This window comes from Camelus ferus, chromosome 30 (genome assembly GCF_009834535.1).
Source record: "Camelus ferus isolate YT-003-E chromosome 30, BCGSAC_Cfer_1.0, whole genome shotgun sequence".
In the NCBI taxonomy this organism is placed as follows: Eukaryota; Metazoa; Chordata; class Mammalia; order Artiodactyla; family Camelidae; genus Camelus; species Camelus ferus.
Genome location: NC_045725.1, coordinates 13,933,394 through 13,955,797, shown reverse-complemented (window position 1 = coordinate 13,955,797; position 22,404 = coordinate 13,933,394). Strand labels below are relative to the sequence as shown.

Here is a 22,404-nt window from a genome sequence, read left to right as displayed (position 1 = left end):
CTGTGTGTTGAAGTTTAAGTCAAGAGAATTTGCTAATGGACTGACTGTATAATGTGAGAGAAACAGCTAGAAGAATGGAGATGTGATTACCTGAAATGGGATGACTGCAGGAGAAGTAGGGTTCAGAGGGAAACCAGAAGCTCAGTTTGGGGCAAGATGAGTTTGAGATAATCTATTAGACACCAAGTGGTGCTCAGCTGGAACTGCCGGCCAAGAGTTCACAGGTGAGTTCTGGGTAGGAGATATAAACTTGGGAGTTTTCAGAGTAAATAAATGTTTTCAAGCCATTACAGTAAATTAGATCACCAAGGGAGTAGGTAGAGTTCCTCTGTTCCTTCAACAACAATGTGGAATGAGCAACCCCAAAATTTAGTGACTTAAAACAACAATCATTTATTCTCACCGATCTGTGATTGGATGAGGGTTTGCTGATGTAGGCTAGGGTTGGCTGGGATGACTTTGTTCTGTTCCAAGTGCCTCTCATTCCTTCTCCTAGAACTGGTAAACTAGCTGAGGCTTTTTTTTTTTTTTTTTTTTCATGATAATGTCAGAAGCACAAGAAAGAAAGCAGAAATATGTAAGTTCTTTTGAGGTCTAGGCTCAGAGTCGGCGCGGCATTCTATTGGCCAGAATAAGTCACATAGCTGAACTCAAAGTCAAGGACCAGCAAAATGGTAGGCAAAGGCATTGATACAGGGAAGGGTAAAATTTTGAGTTCATTAACACAGTCTCTCAGAAGTCCAAGGACTGAGTCCATCCTCGGTCATTTGAACTTTAAAAAATAAGTTTGAATTCTGCATCTATTCTGCTCCCCACATCTAATCAGGGGCCACACATAAAAATTACCCTAGACATAATCTTAACCATTACTCCCCCTGGCCTGAAGGAACTTTATTGAAGACATCCAATTTTTTATTCCCATCAAAGGAATAAAAACACTGGCTCCATATTACTAGTTACAAAGAAAGTCTATAGCAAGATGGTCCAAGATGCTAAGGTGAGTCATCTAATAGAAGAGAAAAAAAGCAAAACAAAACTTGAGGAAGCAAATGATAAGGAGACATCTGTGTCTAAAATTGGAAAAACAGTTTCATCCTCAATAGTAGTTAGGACATCTGACATGAATGTATTAAAATGTATCATACACACATCAGAAGCTTGGCCAGTTCTAATTTTAAATAGGCCATAGCCAGTAATTTTTTTTTCAAGCTACTAAGATGCAGAATATACATTTTACCCAGTTCTTTGTTTGGAGACAGCTTTTTTTTTTTTTTTTTTTTGCCTGAGATAACTATTTTATAAATATATTTTAAAATTCCAGAATTAAAAAATTCTGGAAGTAAGATCAGAGGGAAAATTCTTTTTTAAAGCCACAATCTGCTGTTACCAGCTTAGGCTACAAACCTGGATTTTTGAAAAGTAATGAATCAGATAACATGGTACTAGTACTTGTACACTATCTTATATTTTAAGCTGCTTTTGCTACATCTAGAGATTTTGGGGGGCTGAAGCAGCCTTAGAGATCATAATCACCTAATTTTATAGATGATGTAACAGAGGCCCAGAGAGGTTAACCTGATTCTTTTGACAATAGAAGAATCGGATTATGTGAGCTGTAACCCAGCGGTGGGTGGACAGAAAGGGGTGACTCTAAGGTGCTTTACTCCCACCTCCACTCCATCCGTCCGTATAATCCAGTCATCCCTCGTTACCCCCTCTTCAAGAAGCATAAATCCAGTAAAACCTGATTCACTGATCAAGCAAAGCTTCTAGACAAGGCCCCCAGGGGCCCCCTCACTGACCCCAGCCCAGTGTAGAAATCCTGGAGTGGTCACTGTCCTTTTACAAGAACAATTTTCCTTCTCTATCATCAGTGTCTATAGAGCCTTGTGGGCCTTGAAAAACTGGAGAATTTGTTGGCATCCTGTTGTTTCTTTTATTCCCTTACTTTATTTTCTTGTGTTCCTCCCTACCTGATTTGCACTAAGGCCGATTCTGGAGATAGTGTTTATGTGTATCTGTGGGAAATGGTACATCTCTTCTTCCCTGTAGGCACTAACTAGTTGTCCTCTTTAAGCTCAATCTCTTCTTGGGAGTTTAACTAATTATTCTTTTTTTTTTTTTTTTTTTTTTTGCTGATGTCTCTTCCAGCAGCAGCAACATACAGGCTTCCAAAATCCTTCCTGAGACTAATGTGCTGCTTTTTCCTTTTTTTTTTTTTTAAGGGAACCTGAGAAATTCAGGAAATGATTATTTTGCATACTTGCTTTCAAGAAGTATCTAAAATTTGCCATGATTGAACTCAGCCTCTTACTGCTGCTGTCAAAGATAAACAAAGCTGGGCATCAGTTACAGTGGTAAAGACAGACTGTAATCAATAATATTCTATTGCAATTTTCATTTGTGCAGAGGTAACTGGGCGTTTTAAAGGGAGAATGAGGGAGTACATAAGGGAAGTGAGCAGGGCTCAGTAGAGTCAGGGAAGTGAAAAATTACCAATGCGTGGTCAGTGTAAATGCTGATTAGGCCAGCGGTGTCTGTCAGGGGGCAATCATCAAAACTAGGATTCTTCCCTCCCACAGAGGCTGGGAGACGGAGGCCTTTCTCCTTCCTCATGATTACACTTCAAAGGAAATGCTTTCAGGTACCCGAGAAAGACACTCAGTGAAGTGTAGGAGATGCATATACATCTCAAAGAGACAGAGGAAAGATTCACAATTGTAAACCCATTTTTTAAATGGTGATTAAATCACCAAGACCTCCGCACTCTAACCACTGAGCTATACCCCCATCCCATGTGAACTCATTTTAATAAGTGCTAATGCTCTAAGAAAGGGTGGGCAGGACCCTATTTGCAGGTCTTTACTATAACGAACAGTAAATTCTTTGGGAGCCTTGAGCTTTCTCAGGGAGGCACTTTAAGGGGGGCTGGGGCCATCCTAGGGATGACTTGAGCTGTTAGAAACTATGTTAGGTTTAAGCTTGTTAATATGGGGTTAAGGGGAGTGGATGATATCACTGAGTTGAGAATCTGTAGTTTTTATAGTCCAACGCTGAGATCTAATCGAGAAGAGGGCTCAGAGGGCCTGCTAGAGTTTGATCAAGGAGAGAATGTTTCTCACTGAGTAATTTTAAGACATACTAGTTTACTTTAAATTTCTTTTAAGGTTTATTTGCCAAAGCCTTCCTTTCTTCATCTGTGAAACAGGAATTACGTATTGACATCTCATACAGTTCTAGGGCACATCTAGTATAACACTGTCCAACAGAAGTTTTGGACATGCCTCACATGTTTTTATCAGTATCCTCATAGCCACTTTTTAACAAAAAAAGTAGAAATAAGTAGTAAAAATTGATGTTAGTAATTTATTTTACTTACCTAATATATTAAAACTATCATTTCAACATGTAGTCAACATTTGTAAGTTATTGGGAGATTTTCCCGTTCTTGTTTTCATCCTGTGTATTTCACATTTCCAACACCTACATTCGGGCAAGCCACAGTTTTGAGTCTTCAGTACCCATTCGTGGCTGCTGCACTGGCCCGAGCAGATCTGGACCACTAAGCAGCCACGCCTTGCTGACGTCAGCGCAGGGCGGGTCTTAGCCGGGTGAGGGCGGGTCTTAGCCGAGAGCGCGTTTTGGGCCTCACTGGCTGCCGTAGCAGAGCGGCGGCGGCGGCGGCGGCGGCGGCGGCGGCGGCGCCACGTCCCCGGCCGCGGCGGGAGCGGCATCCGTTGGGCCTCGGGGCGGGTGACCATGGCCTTTACGCTGTACTCGCTGCTGCAGGCGGCCCTGCTGTGTGTCAATGCCATCGCCGTGCTGCACGAGGAGCGCTTCCTCAAGAACAGTGAGTAGGGCCGCGGGGTCGGGCTGAGGGGCGGCAGGGGCGGCGCTCCGGGGGCGCGGCCCCGGCCCCGAGTCGGGCCGCGCGAGGGGACAGCCTGGGCCGGGAAGGAGGCGCGGCCGAGGGCTCTCCGCCTGGGGCCCTTCCTTGGGTGGGGAAGCCGAGCCACTTCCTTCTCACCAGGTTTGGGCTCCACAGTGGGGTGAAGATTGTCCAACAGACGCCCGCTGTGTGCCGGGCCCTGGGGGCGGGGCGGGATGGGAGGATGTGGAGATGAGCCAGGGACGCCCCTCTGCCTGAGACCAGTTCAGGTTACGAATTTAATGCACTTTTCCTCTTTGACGTAGTCGAAAACCTGGGGCATGAGTTTTCAGTTCAAGAGGGAGGGGCGTGGCTCGTTTTGGAGCATCGGTAATTAGAATGAGGTGGTGGAGGACCATAGGGGTTCCTGGGCTTTGGGAATAAGAGGAAAGGGAAAGTGTTGGGAGTATCACGACATCCTGCCATCCACGTTTCAAGAAAAGCTTATTCAGCACAGTTTATTGGGTGCCTACGATGTGCCAGGCTAGAATCTAAGAATACAAAGAGGACAGAAGTTAAGCCTACCGGCATCCCAGAATCTAGAGACCTCCTTGCCTCCTGGGCAGCCTGCTTCGTTCCGTACGAGGCACAGTTAAGGCAGGATACTGCATGATGTGTATCATATGTCACAGCTTACCAGATATGCCTGTGGGGGTCACCGAAACTCAAACCCATGAACAAGATTGTTTTATTTCATTTATTCCTTTAAGAGAGATTTTTTGAGCACAAATTACGTGCCAGGCCCACGTAATAGGAGCTGAGGGAGGCTACCCTGCCCTTCTAATAGAAGTTAATCTAAAAAAAAACTGAACAAGCACCAATAACAAGTATGCAGAATGTTATGGAAGAGAGGTGCTGGGAGATAGTAACTGTGAATCTTTGGAAGCTTGGAGGAAGTGTGTCTAACCCCAAATCTGATAAGTAAGTTATATGAATGAAGTGAAGGGTCAGGAGGTGAGGAGTAAGAGCTGATGTGAACACTGGCATGGAAAAAGCAGGGCAGTGACAGGACCAGATCTGTGTTATTTGCCAGATCATTCTGGTTACTGTGTGGAGCACAGATTGGAAGTGGAGAAGAGTGGATGCGGAAAGCACCACTCCAAATTGGGCAGGGAGAGATGGTGGATATAACCTAAGTTGAGTGCATATAATAAAGTAACTAACACCTAGCACGTTCCAGGATCTGCATCAAGTGCTTTACACGTATTCATTTGTGTGACCCTCACAACAACCCATGAGACAAGTCCTGTTTTCATCCCCGCTTTAGTGATGGAAAACCTGAAGCACAAGAGTAGATGACTTTCCTGAGATCACACAGCTAGGAAGTGGCAGAGGCAGGATTCAGTCTAGGCAGCCTGATGCAAGAGTCCATCTCTTCACCACTACGCTGTCCAGAAAAGTAGAAGGAATCATGTCGTGTGTTGAACTGTATGCCCCTAAAAGACATGTTAAACTCCTAACCCTTGGTTCCTGTGAATGTGATCTTATTTGGAAATAGGATGTTTGCAGGTGATATCAAGTTAGGATGAGGTCATACTGGATAAGGATGGACACTAAACCCAATGAGGTGTCCCTGTCAGGAGAGAGATACAGAGACACACACACCCAGGGGGAAGAAGGTCTTGAGACAACAGAGGCTGAGACTGGAGCGATACAGCCATGAGCCAAAGAATGCCAAGGACTGGCAGTAACAGCCAGAGCTAGGAGAGAGGCATGGACAGGATTACCCCTCAGAGCCCCCAAAAGGAACCAGCTCTGCCAACACCTTGGTTTTGGACTTCTGACCTCTAGAAGTGTTAGAAAATAAACTTTTGGGGGGAGGGTAATTTATTTATTCATTTTTCTTTTACTGGAGGCACTGGGGATTGAACCCAGGACCTCATGCATGCTAAGCATGCACTCTACCACTTGAGCTCTACCCTCCCCACGAGAAAATAAACTTTTGTTGTGTTAAGCCACCCAGTTTGTGGTGCTTTGATATGGTAGCTCTAGGAAACTAATACAAATCAGAAGATATTTTAAAGTTTGAAAAGACAGAATTTACTGATGGACATTGGAATGAGGAGAGAGGAAAAAGCAAAGGTCTTTCTTGGTTTTCTGGTGTAAGCAAATGAGTGACGATTAGTACCTTTACTAAGGTCAGTGAGCCCTGGAGGAAAATTGGCGGGGTGGAGGTAAGAAGGTGAAGAGATAATGAAATAAGTTTTGGACATGCTGAGTTTGAGATTTCTGGGAGATAATGCAAGTGGAGATGTGGACTAGCCAGTTGGACTTGAGTCCGTAGACCAGAAGCGAGAGCCAGAGTGGAGACTGAAATTTGAGATTGTCAACCACAGATGATAAATGAAGCCATATGAAGAGATGAAATTGCTCAGGGAAGGAGTAGGGTACTTTGTTCATCAGGGCAGTCCTAAAATCTCCAGTGTGTAATGTTTAGGTAGAGATAGGAGAGCTGACAGGAGAAATGATGCGAGAGCGAAACAGGGAGATGGGGAAATCTAGACAGTGGGGTTTCACAGAAGCGCCAAGGAGTATTTGAAGGAGGAGTGGAATGTTCTGACAAGCCAAGCAAGATAAAGACTGAAAGGCGTCCTAAGGGTAGTAGAGGTCGTTGGTGATTTTACAAGAGCAGCTGCAGCAGTGGGCGAAATCCACATTGGAATGGGGTTGAGTGAGAAGTGAGTGGAAAGTGACAGAATGGAAATGGGAGGATCATCCAACTGCATCACTAAGTTCAAGGAAATGAAGAAAGGATGCTGGACGGGGATGCAGGGATATGTTTTATGGTGGTTTTGTTTTTAGGTAGGAGAGCTTGAGCATGTCTCGGCAGTGACAGAGCCAGCCAGGTCTCTTCAGCAAATCAGTGCCATGAGAAAAGTGGGGAGGAAGTGACCACTGAGGCAAATATACAAAATACGAGAAAGACAAAAAGAGATGTAAGGGAGATATTCATATGCAGCATGTGGGCCTTGATTGAATTCTGGCTTAAACATATCAACTATAAAAGATGTTGGGAACATTTGATAAAATTTGAATATGGACTAGCTACTACATGATATTAAGGAATCACTGTAAATCTTCAGTGTGAGGAAGATGCATACTGAAATATTTAGAAGTGAAATATTATAGCACCAGCATTTTATTTTTAAAATATTCAAGCAGAAAAAAGATGAAGCACATAAGGCAAAAATGAACAATTATTAAATCTAAGTGATAGGTATGTTTTAAAAGTTAAGTAATTAAAAGTAAAAAAAAAAAAGAATTGCTATGGAAAGGATCTAGTAATGAGAGAAAAATGAAAGATGTAGGACAGAAGTGAGATATTTGGTAGTTCAAGGTTTCTAAGAAGGTGGATAGGGATGGGTTCTAAGGCACAGATGGAGGAGATGGCACCATACTTTCTTCACTGAAAAGGAGGAAGGATTAGCTGATGAAGTGGGAGGTTTCTAGAGTTGGTGGCAGGCAGTTTTTCTTTTCTCCTTGTAACAAATAGGCCAGTCACTGTGACCTCGGTGGGAGAGAGGTCGCAGTGAGCATGACACGGCGTCTTTGTTTTCATAGCTTAGAGTCGGATGGTAGAACAGTCTAATGGCAGAACGCAAACAGTTGAGTCTAGGCTAACTTGTTTGAAGGAAGAGAATTGGGTAAGAACCACGGGAATGTAACCTGGTTGAATCAGGACAGTGTCAGTTCCTAGGAAACAACATTAAAAGCTGAGTCCTGAAATAGGAATAGAAATTAGCCAATTTTTAAGTACCTTTAACACTTTGAAGAGGTGACACGTGGGCACTTGCATATACAGGTCTGGTGCCCAGAGTGGCGATCTGGGAAGGACTTACATGTGGGGACAAAGTATAGCACATGTATTCTCCTTTACAGATACAGAAACTGATCTCAAAAGATGCTGAGACTTGCCAGGGTCAGCCAGTTCTCAAAACTGTAGCAGATACTGTTTTTCATCAAAGTGTATCTAGCTGAGCATTGTTAGCTGAACCTGGATGGATTGCCATTTTGTGTGTGACTTTTTGAAGTCCCAGCAGTGGAAGAACGTGTGTGGTATTTGCAGTTAGTAACTTCTATTTAAGTTCATTCCTGAAATTACGGCAGCAACTACTGCTGCCTGGTCTGATCATTTGTTCTCTGCTAGGCCCTCTAGCTGTGGGCAAGAAAGCTGAAATATTTCTCCTTAAAAAAAAAGAAAAGCAAAGCTCTTTAAAGGTTTGGCCAGGTTCCTTGAAAAACAACTGAGACTCCCTAAGTAGCAGTTGGAGAGAAAACAGATAATTTACTCTCTACCCAAAATTCAGTTTTCTTTTTCATTCTACTGGCATAAAAATAGAGAGGCTAAAATTAGCTAATAACTCTTAAAATTATTTCAATGCTGATGCTTAAATTATGGTACTCCCAATATTGTAGAGTTTTATCCTTTTTTTGTTGAAGCGCAGTTGGAAGATAAATTTTTTTCTGGGAGTCACTCCTCTCCTTATGTAAAAATATAATTTGACAAAAATATATTTAAACATCTTTTTGGAATGGGTCTAAAAGAGAAAAAAGATTGTTGGAAATCAACGTCTCTATTTAATAAAAATTGAGTGCATAATCTACAAAGTACTTAAAACAAGTCCTTTAACCATCTAAGAGACTTCAGCCACGGAGGGAAAGGATTGGTAATTTGAGCAATGATTAATTTCCAGAAAGTAAGTAAAGGAAAGGAAACCAACAATACCATATAGCAAGGTGGTTTTAAAACAGTTTTAAATATTCAAAGTGACTCACGGTGGAAGCCCCACACTTGAGGAGCTCATCCCTGCCCTCAGGCTGTGCCTGTTCGGGAGAGGAAGGCCTCATTCCAGAGGGGTTTCTCCAATAGAGGAGCATCTCTGTAGGCTTTTTTTTTTAAAGTCGTTTCTCTTTTTATGGAAGCAGGGTATGTATGTGGTTTTAAAGTCATAAACCTCTTCAGTTTATAGAGAAAGAGAGAAGCCTCCTGCCCCATCTCCTCAACCTCTCCCATTCCTCAAAAGCAATTATTTTCAACTCTTCCAAGTTCTAAGTCATGTACTTACTCCTGTGGAAGTGTTTAGCACAATTATATGAGCAGCAGCACACTCATGGTGTGTAAGCACAAGTGCAAACATACCTCCCTTCTCCCTTTCCCCCATCTCCAGCAGACTTTCATTCCTTCCACCTTTCCTGGACATCCCCAAGTCCAGAGCTCCTGCGTTCCGTGTGTGCTGAGAGTAAACCCCTGTCTTCTGAGGGGGTGACTCTTCCCATCGGTTCAGTCTAGGGAAGGGGCTGGGAGGGGAGGGGGGAGCAGCACTCACTACCCTTGTAGAGACTTGCAGTTAGTCCTCCTGTGTTTCAGCTGTGTCGTCCTCACTGGCGTTTTAAAGTTTCTCTCAACTTTCCAAGGTTCTCAGCACGACTCACCTCAGTTTTTTGTTGTGTCCTCCCTGAAAGTTTAACCTTCAGCTTCCCCTGCTACATCAGTTACTCTAACATTTATTTTTTATTCTCCCAGTTTTGCGTGGAGTTTTGCCTGGAGACAAAACTTGTTATCCTACTCGTGACATTAAAAGAGGAGATAAAAGTGTGTATCCATTGATGGAGTTCAGGACACACTACCCCAAAATAAGGCACCTTGGCATATTGAATATCTTAAGCTGTAGGAGTTTGAGAAAACAGCAGAAGCAGAGATCACTGCCCCTCTCCCTCCCTGGCCCTTCTTTTCTGAAAGCAGGAGTGAATCTCCCACGTGAAAGATGCCTTCCTTGTACCAGGAGGAAGGGAGACATTTTTATCACTAGAGATGGGGAATTTAGGGCCTGGAAGTCTGTGTTAACAGACTGTACTTTTTCCCCATTTACTACCCATAGTGTACACTCCTTTGTATTGTTAATTCTTCACAAATTTATTCCTTTGTCTGAAATTCATAAAAGCTTCCTGCTCTAGTCACTTTTTCAGATCTTTATTCTCTTGTGAAGGCTCCCAGATATATTTAAAAGCTTAATAAGCTTGTATGTTTTTTTTTTCCTGTTACTCTGTCAGTTTAATCTTCAGACCTAGCCAGGGATCCTAAGAGGGTCAAGGAAAAGTTTTTCCTTCCTTACAGTAACCACTGTGTTTAACCAGAACCAGGCTACTTTCTTATTGTGCAGAGCTGTCAAATAGGTTTATATGAGTAAGACTAAACTAGCTTAGAAAATGATACAGCTGGTGCTGGTGGTCATTTGGGGTTTTATGTCTGTCTAGTGACGCTAATATGAAATAGTTTTGACCACATTGTAAGTAGTTAAAGGCTGGTGCTATGCCTTTGAACTTAGATTATAAAAACAGGACTGCCTTGGAGTGGAAAATGCTGATTGAGCTGCCTGGAGGAGTGAGACAGATGTGTGGAAGGAAGAAGTTCTAGTAGAACCTGTGATACGGTAAAAGTAAATGGAGAAGCAGCATGAGTATATTTGCTCGAGGGAGAGAAGCAGATCTAGTAGGAAGAACGAGGCAGGTGGACCAGCTGGAATTGTTTCCAGCTTCTATAGTGGTGTGCACGTAATCCTGGAGGATTTCTTTTCCCCTCCCCTAAAACTGCAGTTGAATGATTGGTTCATGTTATACTTTATGTGTCTTAAAAGTAAAGAAATAGGGTTCTTTGCAAGTTTTATCTATGATCGTAGAATTTACCCTAATTTTCTTTATCCAAGATTAACTCTGTCTGCTATAAATTCACCTTAATTCCACAAACATTTACTAAGTATTTGCTCTGGGGTGGGGTAGAGGGGAAAGTGAAGACGGACTAAATTCAGTTCCCATCATCCAGGAATTTATAACTTTTAACTTACAATCTAGGAGCAAAAAGAAAGGTCTATTATGGCATGGGAGGGACTTAGGAAAGGCCCTGACATTGATGTCAGACAGACCTAGACTGAGAAGCTGCGTTTAACATGTACACCAGTTAGTGGGTAACTGAGTGTAAGGGGGAATACTTGGAGGGTTGCGGTATGATACGAGACTAGCCTGTCAGTTTAAGGAGTTTTTTAACTCCACTCAGTAGGAAGTGGGAATCATCACACATTGTGAGCTAGAAAGATCTGACCCTTGAAGGGAGAAAACTCAAGAGGCTGAGGTAAGACTGCTGAGGCCTCTGTTGAAATAGTAGAGACAGTAGAAGCTGTGACAGTAACCACTGTGATGAAGGCTGCCCCACAGGGGCTCGAAAATTGTCCACCCCTGTGGGCGGCCGGGAAGCTAGGCCTTGAAGGGTGAGTTGGAGTCAAAACATATCAACTCAGTTGTGAATCTGAACTTTAAATTAGTTTTATACCACAACATACCTCAGTGTTGATGTGACAAAAAAGCAAGCAACCATTATTTAACCTTGATTTCAAGCAAGCAGAAGCTGATTAAGCAAAGTAAAATCTTGTTACCTCATACTTGGTTCTTTCATGTACAAAATTAAGGCTTGTTCTCTGTCTTCAAGTTTAAGGGTTAGCATGTCAGGAATTAATTAAGCCCTGTAGTCATATGAGATTAAAAAAAATACAGTCATATGAGATATGGAAAGTGGACCTGAAATGAGGACAAGAGAAAGACATTGCCGAAACGAGGACATGGCAGCCTCTAGAAGGATGTAAGGCAAGAAGAAAAGAACTAGGAGATAAACGTAAAGAAATAATGACTCTTAATATCAGGAAAATGATTTAGAAGAAGGTAAAAGACTCATTTACAGGAAATTAAGTTGGGTAGTAGGCTAAGTTCCTTACCTCAAAATTGAGAAATCAGGAGGAATGATCAAGTTGAAAAGCTGTGCATCTGCTGGCAGGTTAGAGCGCGCCGTGAGCCTAACCAGGCTGCGACCAGGTTGACATCACCGTGCCCCCAGGAGGTACAGACGGTGGATCTCAGCTACAGTGCTTTTACACTGATGCCGATGTTGGATTTTATAAATTCTGAGTTGAGCTCGTTAATTATTCAACTTGACAATATTCTGTGGTTTTCAGTTCTCACCTGAAAAAGATGTTTTGTTTGATAGTTTTAAAAAAAGGAGAAAGAAAACAGTCAGGGTGTAACAAGTCATCTCTGAACTAAATGCCATGGAATAATTTATTAGACTAGTTATTTTGTAAAATCAAAGTAGAAATTAAATGAGTTTATGCTACTTGTCAAAAGTAAAAAAATATACTGTAAAGTTTTTAAGTCCTGTGACTTTATTTTATGTTTTTAACAAAGACTCAAGATCGTCTTTCAGAAGGTAACTAATGAGAGAGCAAGGTGAGTACATAATACATTTTCACACAGCTAATCATCTTTATATTATGCAGTTGGCTGGGGAACAGACCAGGGAATTGGTGGATTCGGAGAAGAGCCAGGAATTAAATCTCAGCTAATGAACCTTATTCGATCTGTACGAACTGTGATGAGAGGTAAGAAGAAAAACTAGTGGAATACTCTTAGGTTTTAATTTTGTGGTTTGATTTAAGTAACAGAGCTTCCAAGTGTGACTGCTGTCACATACCATTTTTGTAACGGGAACTTCTCTTTAACTTGGCTTTACTGCTTAAAATTTCCTGGTTTCTTTCCTAGCTTGCCTCTTCTCTCTGTCTAAGCTGTTTGATGCCCAGTGGCGTAATCTGTTTATATGTTACCTCGCAGTTGAAAGACAGTGGTGTTCTTGCCTTTTGGAAACTATTGCTTCCAAGGAGTAGAGTCATCTAGAGTCTTGTAAGGCTTTCAAGAGAAAAACTAAAGGTCCCATAAGTCCCCTTTCAGATAAGTTTTGGATTTTATGATCTAGTGCATGTTTGAATGTTATAAGGATTTGCAGTGTGATTATGATGACATATTATTAAGTATTTCCATCCTTCCTGGATGCTAGTAACTATGACTTAGTTTTTTTTCTGATACATTCTTTATAATAAAAAACTTTTTTTTCTTTGCAGTGCCATTGATAATAGTAAACTCAATTGCAATTGTATTACTTTTACTATTTGGGTGAAGATCAATGGGGGAAGTGGAGACTCAGAAGAAGAGCTGCCAGAAGTTACTACTTCAGTCTTTATTGGAATATACATATCTTATTTACCTGGCTGTCCTTGGACTTGACAAAAATCTAAACCTGACAATAAAACCCACGTCCCTATTTATCTGATTTTTTACATGTTGCACTTACAGTTTCGTTACAAAAAGATCAGATCATCAGAGGCAGTAACTATCCAGGATTGGATACATTTGATTGCTAACTATTAACAAGAGTTCATGCTATGGTAAAGATTGTTTAAAGGGTACAGGACTGTCACTTCTGTGTTTTTAGAGATTTTTCTCTTTCGCTTCTCAGGGATGAATTTTTTCTTTCAAAGTTTTGAAGTTCCTTGTGACTTAGCCATGATGTAAGAATGACTGTCCTCCTAGGTAAAATTTAAAGGATTTTTAAAAAGTAATTCCTACATATAAAATGATAAATAGGTAATTTGGATTATTTTATTTTAACTCTTTGGTTAAATACTTTATCTGTATACTGTCTCAGCCATGAAAAATTCAAATTTGTAGTAACTATTGAGGAGCAATACTTTCTGACTTCAGGGAGATTCCTAATTTTGTAAGTCAGAGAGTCACATGATGATTGTGTTTTTATTTTTAAGTTCTTTTCATGTGTTTGTTGTTTTATTAATTGGCCTGAATGATGAGCCCAGATCAGTATCTACATATTTCCATTGGTAAAAAAATCTATGTGGAAAAGTCTATGCCCTTTTAACAATGATGACTTATTTTATAAAATCAGCATAAAAGCCTGCAAGAGCAATCCTAAACAATCACCATTGAACCATACTGTGTAAGAAGACTTTATTGTCATATGTTTACTCCCCCAAATTATCACGTTTCCATTTCTTGGAGTAGCACATTGAGGGGTGTGATTTGTAATTCTTCATTCTGTCAGTCAATAGAACATTCATGGTAGATAAATTGTTTTTTGTTTTGTTTTTATGTCTTAGACCATCCCATGTTTGTTTATCTCATAATACTGTTTTATACAGAAAGATTAAAACTATGTAAATGGTTTTTCTGGAAATTAGTTATAATATGTTAAAGGGGATGGAATGGCATTTTTGTTTACAGGAGAACATTTGTAAATAAAGTTAAATTTCCAACTCAAGCATTTGTTTTTGTACCTTAGTACATACCTGTCAGTGTTAACTGAATTAATCTCATTTTGTGTGTAATACTTCATATATGTATTCTTTGCTATAAAATCACTGAACACAGATTTAAGGGAAGTAAACATTCATATTCCATTTTTTTCTTCATGAATTAACTGAATTGCTGTCATCATCAAGAAGACTCATGTCAACTTTTATTCTGTGACTTAAATTCCTTCTGAAACGTTGGAACAGGTATTGGATGCCTGTTGGCCATGCCTCAGCTGGAGGGGTGGAAGATCCCTGGGCCGTGGGGTCCTTGCAACTGAACCAGAGAACTGTACCGGGAACCCTTAGTTGATTACTTGGCTCATGTGAGTAACGTATTTGGCACTTACAGGCAATGTTCTTCTGGCCTTACAAAGATCTGATGCATGAGTCTGAGTTTAAGCCACTAAGAAGATTTAAAAGAAGCAGTTAATTGAGGGCACTCCCACAGTCCATGAGCCAGACAGAATTTTAAAAAGAAAGAAAAGAGAGACCTTGGCCTGATATTTTCATGTGAGCCATTACAACACACCTTCATGCTCATTTAGTGTCAGGATACTGTTCATATTCCAATGGGGAACAGTCCCAGCAGGGCAGGATCAGAGAATTCTGTAGCAAAGCGGTTCTAAGCAGTGAAACATGAACATCAAAATATTTTATCTCTTGAGACCACTTAGAAAATTGTAGCTTTACTGTGCCTGAAGAGAGGTCTGTAAGCTTTCACAGGTTAACCATGGTTCCCCCAGAGCAGTTGCGACTCTAACTACAGCACCGTATTTTAGTAGATAGTAACTTAAGTGCCTGCTTGCCTGCCCACATCCTCTCCCTTAGCCATTCCTAGGATTAACAATTTGTGATCGTTCTGAACTCCAAATATTCATGATGTTAATGGTTTTATGTATTCCTGAACGGTATCTATATGCCTCTCTCCTGTGGTGAAGACTCTTTATCAGTGTTAACCAGATTAATACCTTAATCCGTAATCAAGTACAGTGGTTTTCAAACTTCGATTGTTAACAGCAGGACCAGATTGTCAAAGGAATAGTGACAACTGTAATGCTCCAATATCTAAAACAGATGAGGCAGGTCAATTTCTTTATTTCAGTTGAATCAGGGATAAGGCCCAAAGACCCACTGTTCAGCCTCCCCCTCACTTTGATCAAGCTTCCTAGAGTGCTTCCACAAAACCCTGAGCCTTCAAAAACATGATTAAATAGTAATTTTTTTTAATCCATGCTTTATATAGAGTAGGCAAGGTAATCTGTGTTCTATAGGTGTATATAGTGGCGTGTGTATATGGGCTTGTGAAATGACTTGAGAAAAAGCAGTATGTTTAAGTACAATAGGCAGGATATTGCTGAAATGCCAACCAGAACCTTCTGTCATGTAACTTAAATAAACTTCCTAACTCCTCCTCAGTTCTTGGGTGCTTCATCTGTCAATAACTGTTTCAGAACAGAAGTCAGCTCCAGGTGATATATGTCTTATCTTTTCCAGGTCACCTTTGATTCTAGATGTACCCCAACCAAAGGGATGTTCTCTTGAAGTAAAATGTTTTTGGTGAAATGAATCATTTTCTTACTGACTTACAAATTTATTACCAATAATAAAATTTTGATACCCAGCAAAATGGAGTTCTTTTTGCTAAAATTTTCCTTGGCCCTTGTTTGGTCATTAGACGTCATGTGTTGTGAAGACATTCTGTGCAAGGACCTGGGACCTTGAGTTGGGCATTGTCCATGGGTACTAATGATCAAGATAAGTTTTGGACTCCTACTCTTTGTTTCAGTTCTGATACTGTTTTCTTTACATGTCCACTCCCCTGGGGTTTTGCCCCATATTTTTCTTTACTGAGTTCCCCTTTTGAGGTCCCATCCCATCTTTACTAATCTTGCTCTTTGGCAAACAAAGCCATTTGAGTCTTGTTGAGGAGGAAGCCACCAGTCCTATTTCATTATCCCACATCATAGTGGATGACACCATCAGTTACAGTGCCAAATTGCCCAAACCTGGGACCTAGTAATTATCTTGAAGCCTTCCTGTCCCTTACCCTTAATCTAATCTACCACCAATTTCTGACTCTTACCTCCTAAAGACCTCTTGAATTTGTCTTGTTTGCTTTGCTTCCCACATTTTAGTTTAAACATCTCTCTTGTAGCCCTGCAGTAGTTTCCTATCTGGTCTCATAGACACTTAGGCACCTCTCCCGTCTATCCTTCACATTGCAGCCAGAGTAAGCATTTAGAAAAATGACTGTATTAATGTTAATACATGCTTAAAATCCTTCAGTGGTATTTTAATCATGTCAAAGACATGACTCCTAGTTCTGAAGTGGAAACTAGAAGCAGGTTCCTTTTCCTTCAACCAAATAGGCCCTCACACAGAAAACTTAGACTTAAACATAAAACAAAACCTCCAGACCTAGTGAGGAGGAAAAGCAGAGGGTCTCTAGTCCGGGGGACAGAAAGGGTTATAGCTTACAACATGGCTGACTGCAGCAATGGGCAGAGGGGGTATTGGTGTTCTAGCAGCATTTAAGTCCCCAGTCAAGGGCGAAGCAGCAGTTTTGTCAAAGGGTTCCCTATGTGTAAACCAGAATGTGTATTTTGTTATGTCAGACTGCTCCTGAAGGTTTTTCATTTAGTCATTTTCATAGAGAGTTCATAAGATGACCATTTCTGCACTCAAGGGGTTTAACTTATTTGGACCAAAGGGAGACAAGTAGAAATTCCCAAGATGTGTGTGGGAAAGGAGCCGTGAGAGAGGTGGTTCTGTGCATCCCAAGATACTTATCTCTCTCAGGCAGGCTAGGAAACTTGACAGTGTAAATTTCCTTTCCAGCGTCGTAAGGGATAGCTGATGCAGGAAGAGAAGGCTGATGCGGGAAGAGAAAGCTGTTGCTGCCAGTGGGGGTGGTTAATAAAACAGCAATAAGTATGCTATTAAAGTAGTAAAGCAGGAAATGATGGCTTCAGAGATTGGGTATTTCAAGGAAACTATCAAGGACACACTTCTGAGATAGCCCTTAAGAATAAGCGAGAAGTGTAACAGAGAACAAACCTGAACAAACCTGACTCCATATTAGAGCTATTCTTTTATCTCTAACCTTTGTGCTCTGTTGCCTGTGCTTAGTCATGCAGGCTCTGCAACTTTGTAAAGGAATGTTGCCTATAGCCTGAAATACACATAATGGCCCGTTCTCAAGGCTCTGCCTCCCAGGCTTGACTTAAAGATACAACATTACATTCATACATAGATAAAAAGTTAAGAGTACAGAAAATAACACTTGTCTCGTTGGAGGAACATTCTTACAGGACCTATGTAGACAGGTGAAAGAACAGAGGATCATCACATCCATTTCAGGGTCTGGCCAGCACGGAGAAGTTTGCAACAACCAGCCACAACCTAACCGTAACCCTTTCAATGTAAAATAAGTCTGAATTATAACTCAAGTAAGATGGTTCTCTGGGACACCAGTCCACTCTCTTCTCCATTTGCTGGTTTTCCAGATAAAATCTATCTCTAATCCTCGCCCCAACACCTGTCTGCCTCTGGCTTGTTCTGAGGCAAGGAATACAAACTTGGACTTGATAACAGAAGTGATGGAACGAGGGCGGATGGCAGCAAAGAAAGTTGATAATAACTTAGTTTAGCGACACTGTTGTGGAAAGACAAACAGATGCCGAGCAAAGGCAGAAGCTTTTGTTTTCCCTCCTGCATCTAGGCCCAGTAGGCCCCGCCCTCGAGGAAGCCGGTTTTAAAAACAACTCAATCTCCTCAAGGGTGGTGAAGGAGTAGCAGCTGACCTAGTAGTGAGCGTCCTAAACCCGGAAGAACTCTAGGCGGGTGGGGCGGAGACGGGAGCGGGGAGGCGGGACTTCCGGTGCGGGCCGGGCCATTTCCGGCGTCATCAGGGAGCTGCCCAGGCTCCCTGGACTCGCGGCAAGGACGCCGCGGAGGGCGCGGTTTTGCTGACTGACTTCCCTGCTAGCGGGGCCTTTGCTGAGGACGGCGTGCGGAGTCGGGGTGAGGAGCCGCTCCGAGGCAGGGGAGCGCCCGCCTGTCTGGAGGCTGCATTCCTTTGTGAGCAGGCTGGGGACATACCCGTTGTGTCTCTAGGCCACCACCCTCCTGGGGCCTGGACCAACCCGCGCGCTCGCTCCGCGAGGACTCACACCCCTCTCGGCCGGGGCGGCTCCTCGGCCGCGGCGCTACCGCGCGTGCGCGGAGCGGGGCCGGAGGCGCTTCTGCGGGGCGGAGGATGCGCGGGTCTTCTTGTAGCCCAGGGGCAGGTGGCAGCTGCGCTGCGTTAGTTCTTCCTGGGGACGTTCCTCTGGGCTGCATTTCTTAGCTGGCGTCCCTTCTGGGCAGCCGGGCGTTTGCCGGGCGTTGGAACTTGCGCAGGGACAGAGTGCGGGACCGGTCCTGAGGTCCCTGCACACCCAGGAGAAGGAGTGGGTCTCAATTCGGTTAGATTGTGGACGCCTTCCAGTTACAGAGACGAATTCAAGAATTGAGTTAATTCAGAAGTCTTTATTGAGCGATCAGTAGTACAGGTAACACAGCCCCTTTCCTCACAGAGCTCCGCAGAGTGGGCAGAGTGATGAGTGATGGGGGATCCTGGCCCAGCCCTGGAAGGAAGGGAGTTGGACTCAGGAATGCCAAGGAAATGATAATTTGTATGAGAACCACGGACTGAAGGGGTTGACCGGGGAAAGGGAGGATGTAGGGGGCCGGCGGGGTAGAATTTAGGGAGCAAAAATGATTTCAGATAACAGTCCAGGGATGTGGGAGGTAAAGTGTAGATGGGACTTGTGGGCAACCGCAGTGCCATTGAACTTTAGTGCAGGAGTGGAGACAAGTGAGTTGGAGAGGGGTTCTGGGCAGCAGTGTTCATTGTTCGTAATTTATCTTGGGGGCATTGGGGAGTGACTGCACAATAACATTATTTATTGAGTGTTTGCAGTGGTTGCAGACTTTCTGACTGGAATCATGGGGAAGAAAAGAGAATTTGTGCTCGCCAAGGAGTTTAAGAGACATGCTCTGAAGAGCCCTAACCTAGGAGAAGTGATTTTTATTGAACTCTTTTTTTAAATATTTATGCAAGTTTTTTTATTTTATGCCACAATATATCCTTATTTTGGTTTAAGATGTTTTCTCAAATCCAAGTTACACTGATGCCTTAGGATATTGCATCATATTTATCCTGTGATTTTTGTAACCCTTGATACATCCATCATGTAGCCCCCCAGCTCCCAGTACATACATAACCCAAAGCCAGCATCTCTGTGTGTGGAACACTGTTCACGGCACTTTACATATATTACTTCCTTTAATCCTCCAATCAACCATTATACATGAGTGTTATTCTTTCTACTTTAGAAATGAAGAAACTAGGCTAAGAGGTTAAGAAAATTGCCCAAGTTCACATAGCTAGTGAGTCGAGGTTCAAGTCCAGTCATGTACAACTCCTCAGTTCTTGTACTTAACCACTGTGCACTGTTGCATTTCAGGGAATGGATTTGGGACTAATAATAGGGAGAAGTTTCGAAGCAGAGAGGACATTTGGGAGGTATTGAAATCGGCTAGGTGAGAAATGATGATTTCAATACTAAGATAGTTTGAGCAATGCAGAGAAGTGAGTGGATTCAAGACCATACCGGAGCTAGCACGTGATTGGTCCCTTGATTGGGTGCGAGGAAGGCGAGGCAGAGGCTGGTGGGTACATCTGTGTTGATGGTGCTGCCATTCACTCATAAAGATCGCAGGTTGAAGAGCAGCTTTGAGGGTCATGAGAACTTGTTGGATTGAGATACCCCTGGGATATTCAAGGAGAGATGTCCTCTGAAGTATCTTGAAGAGTTCCTTTGGAAAGGAAAGAGAATTTACTTTGTTCTTTGCATTGAACATGTGTCAGTATCAATTGTTTATGACTCTTCCGAAGTGTATCCCACGTAAGTTGTCCAAGCCATGGGAGGTGGTAGGACATGGACTCAGTATAAACACACGCGGACTACCTCTGAAGCCTTCGCAGTTCTACTGGGGGTGATACTAATATTTTACAGTTATAGTTTATCAGCTGCTAACTTGTAGTTCAGGTTACAAGTGCTATTAAAGATTCAGACTAGAAAAGAGATCATGGTCCAAGTGGTGAAGGCCTGCAGGGGGCTAACTGAAGAAGTATATTTTGAGGTTTGAGGGGGCACCTCAGTAATGTTCTCCTAGGCCTCAATTAATCTCTTTCAGATATGCTCCAGAAGAGCATTTTAGGATTTAAAAGTGCGTTCTATGAAACTGGCAAAAGTAAAAATAAAGGCTTTTTAAATGCTTTGGTAACATTAACCCTACATGGACACTTCAGTGAAGGTTAGAATTATCAATATTTTTTATGACCATTCACTGGTTCTAATTGGACAGTTTTGTTTTATTTTAAACAGTACAATTCTTTTGTTGTTTTTCCAGTCTTGTTTATATTTTGTTCTTTAATTACCTCAGGCAACTTTTTTTTATTGAATAGTAGATGTCTCATAAAAGTTAAGTTTTGAGAGAAGCAATTTTAGGTTCCGCGATATGTAAGAAGAGAATGCTTTGTCTACATTTTGCATAGCCTTACCTTTTGTGGCACAGTGTGTTTTAAATTAAAGACTCTAATCGCTACACATCCGCATGGAGCTGCTAGAAACAGGTATTCTTTTGACTAACAAACTGCCCTCTCAGGCAGATAGTGGTTGGTACTACTGTTGATAAAGTACTCCATTTCAAGGTCACAATAAAGATCTGAAATAGAATACCATATGAGAACTGTTATAAAAGAGAGAATTCTGTAGCAGAATCTTTAACCAGAACTCTTAATATCTTTTTTTTTTTTGACTCTGCTCTTCCACCCCCTCCACCCCCTCTCCCTCCAGCAGCTACATTATGAAAGACAAACAGAACTAGGGATTTATTTTAAAATCAAAATACTTGATTAAGGTTATTATACTGATGTATAATGATTGGACTAATTTAATTTTTTATAACTATATTAAATATATGAGAAATGACTGACTAAAACGTAACAGGACTAATTTTTACTGTGAAATATGTCATCTACACAACAGTACGTAAAACGTGTATGAAAGTTTTAAATAATTATTATAAAATAAAAAACACCCATGTACTCACCATCTAGGTCAAGAAGAAGTTAGAGGCGTCCCTGTGCTCCTGGTTTGCGTCTCCTCCCTGCCCCCTGGAGGAGTCACTAGCCTCGCTCTCGTGATAATCATTCCCTTGCCCCTCTTTGCAGCTTGATCACCTGTGTGTGCGTCCCTGTTCCTAAGTGCTGTAATATGAAACCACGCGGTGTGTGTGCTTTTGTGACTTGCTTCTTTGACTCTGTAGTAGATTTTGGAGGGTTATCTAGGATGTGTGTAACTGTAGCTCGTTCATTTCCACTGCCTTTTATATTCTGTGTATGAATATACCACAGTGTAATTGTCCATTCTGCTGTCCGTTGATAGACATTTGTATTGTTTCCAGTTCCTGGCTGTTACAAACAGTGCTGCTGTGGACGTTTTTGTTCATGTCTGACAGTACAGTATGAAAGAATCTCTGAAGGCTATGGTGCCTGGGAGTGGAACTGCTGGATGGTAGAGTATGGGGATTCCAAACTGGTTTCCAAAAGTATTGTAGTGGTTTATTCTCTCACTAGCAGTAAATGGGAGTTGCTTTTGAAAACCTTTGATATTTTCTGACTTTTTTCCTTCCAATTCTTACACCTTTTTCTTGCCCTGCTGCACTAGCTGAAGCATCACTTGCAGTGTTAAATAGAAGTGGTGAGAGTAACATCCTTGTGTTACTCCCTCAGTGCTTTCAGTGTATTACTAAGTGATATCACAGTATAAAATACAAGTTGTATACTGATAAATAAATAACCAGTATATTACTGTTAAGTCTAATGTTGGCTGTAGGCTTTTTACAGATACTCTTTTATCAGCTTAAAGAAGTTCCCTTCCATTTTTATGTTGTTTGGAGTATTTTAGGGCAGAGAGATGCTGAATTTTATCAAATGCTTTTGTGCATGAATGGATTGACATGATCATAATATCATTTTCTTTAACCTACTAAATACTTAATTATTAATTACTTTTTAAATCTATTAGTATGGTAAATAACATTAATTGGTTTTCTAATTTAAAACAGCTTGGTAGTACTGAGGTAACTCCAACATGGTCATGGATTTTTTTTTAATATATCCCTAGATTGACAGTTGTTTTTTCACCACATTGAAAATATTACTCTGACGTGTTGTGGCTG

The 22,404-nt window shown here is 41.7% G+C and overlaps 2 protein-coding genes across 5 annotated transcripts in view; both read left to right on the top strand.

Moving 5' to 3' along the window:
- The first annotated feature begins 3,659 nt into the window (after nucleotides 1–3,659).
- Nucleotides 3,660–15,527, top strand: IER3IP1 (immediate early response 3 interacting protein 1). The gene is made up of 3 exons (XM_032470372.1): nucleotides 3,660–3,850; nucleotides 12,250–12,351; nucleotides 12,868–15,527. The coding sequence occupies exons 1-3, from the start codon at nucleotides 3,760–3,762 to the stop codon at nucleotides 12,921–12,923; spliced, it is 249 nt and encodes an 82-aa protein (XP_032326263.1). The 5' UTR covers nucleotides 3,660–3,759; the 3' UTR covers nucleotides 12,924–15,527.
- Nucleotides 15,528–17,992: 2,465 nt separating this feature from the next.
- Nucleotides 17,993–22,404, top strand: part of HDHD2 (haloacid dehalogenase like hydrolase domain containing 2) — a 37,180-nt gene continuing 32,768 nt past the window's right edge. For 2 of the 4 annotated variants that reach the window (XM_032470738.1, XM_032470736.1), the window contains exon 1: nucleotides 17,993–18,135. The gene's annotated coding sequence lies outside the window, so the exon portion shown is untranslated. Of the gene's footprint in view, nucleotides 18,193–18,357; nucleotides 18,666–22,404 lie in introns of those variants that run through there. The other 2 variants (XM_032470737.1, XM_006183805.3) reach the window with 2 other exon arrangements.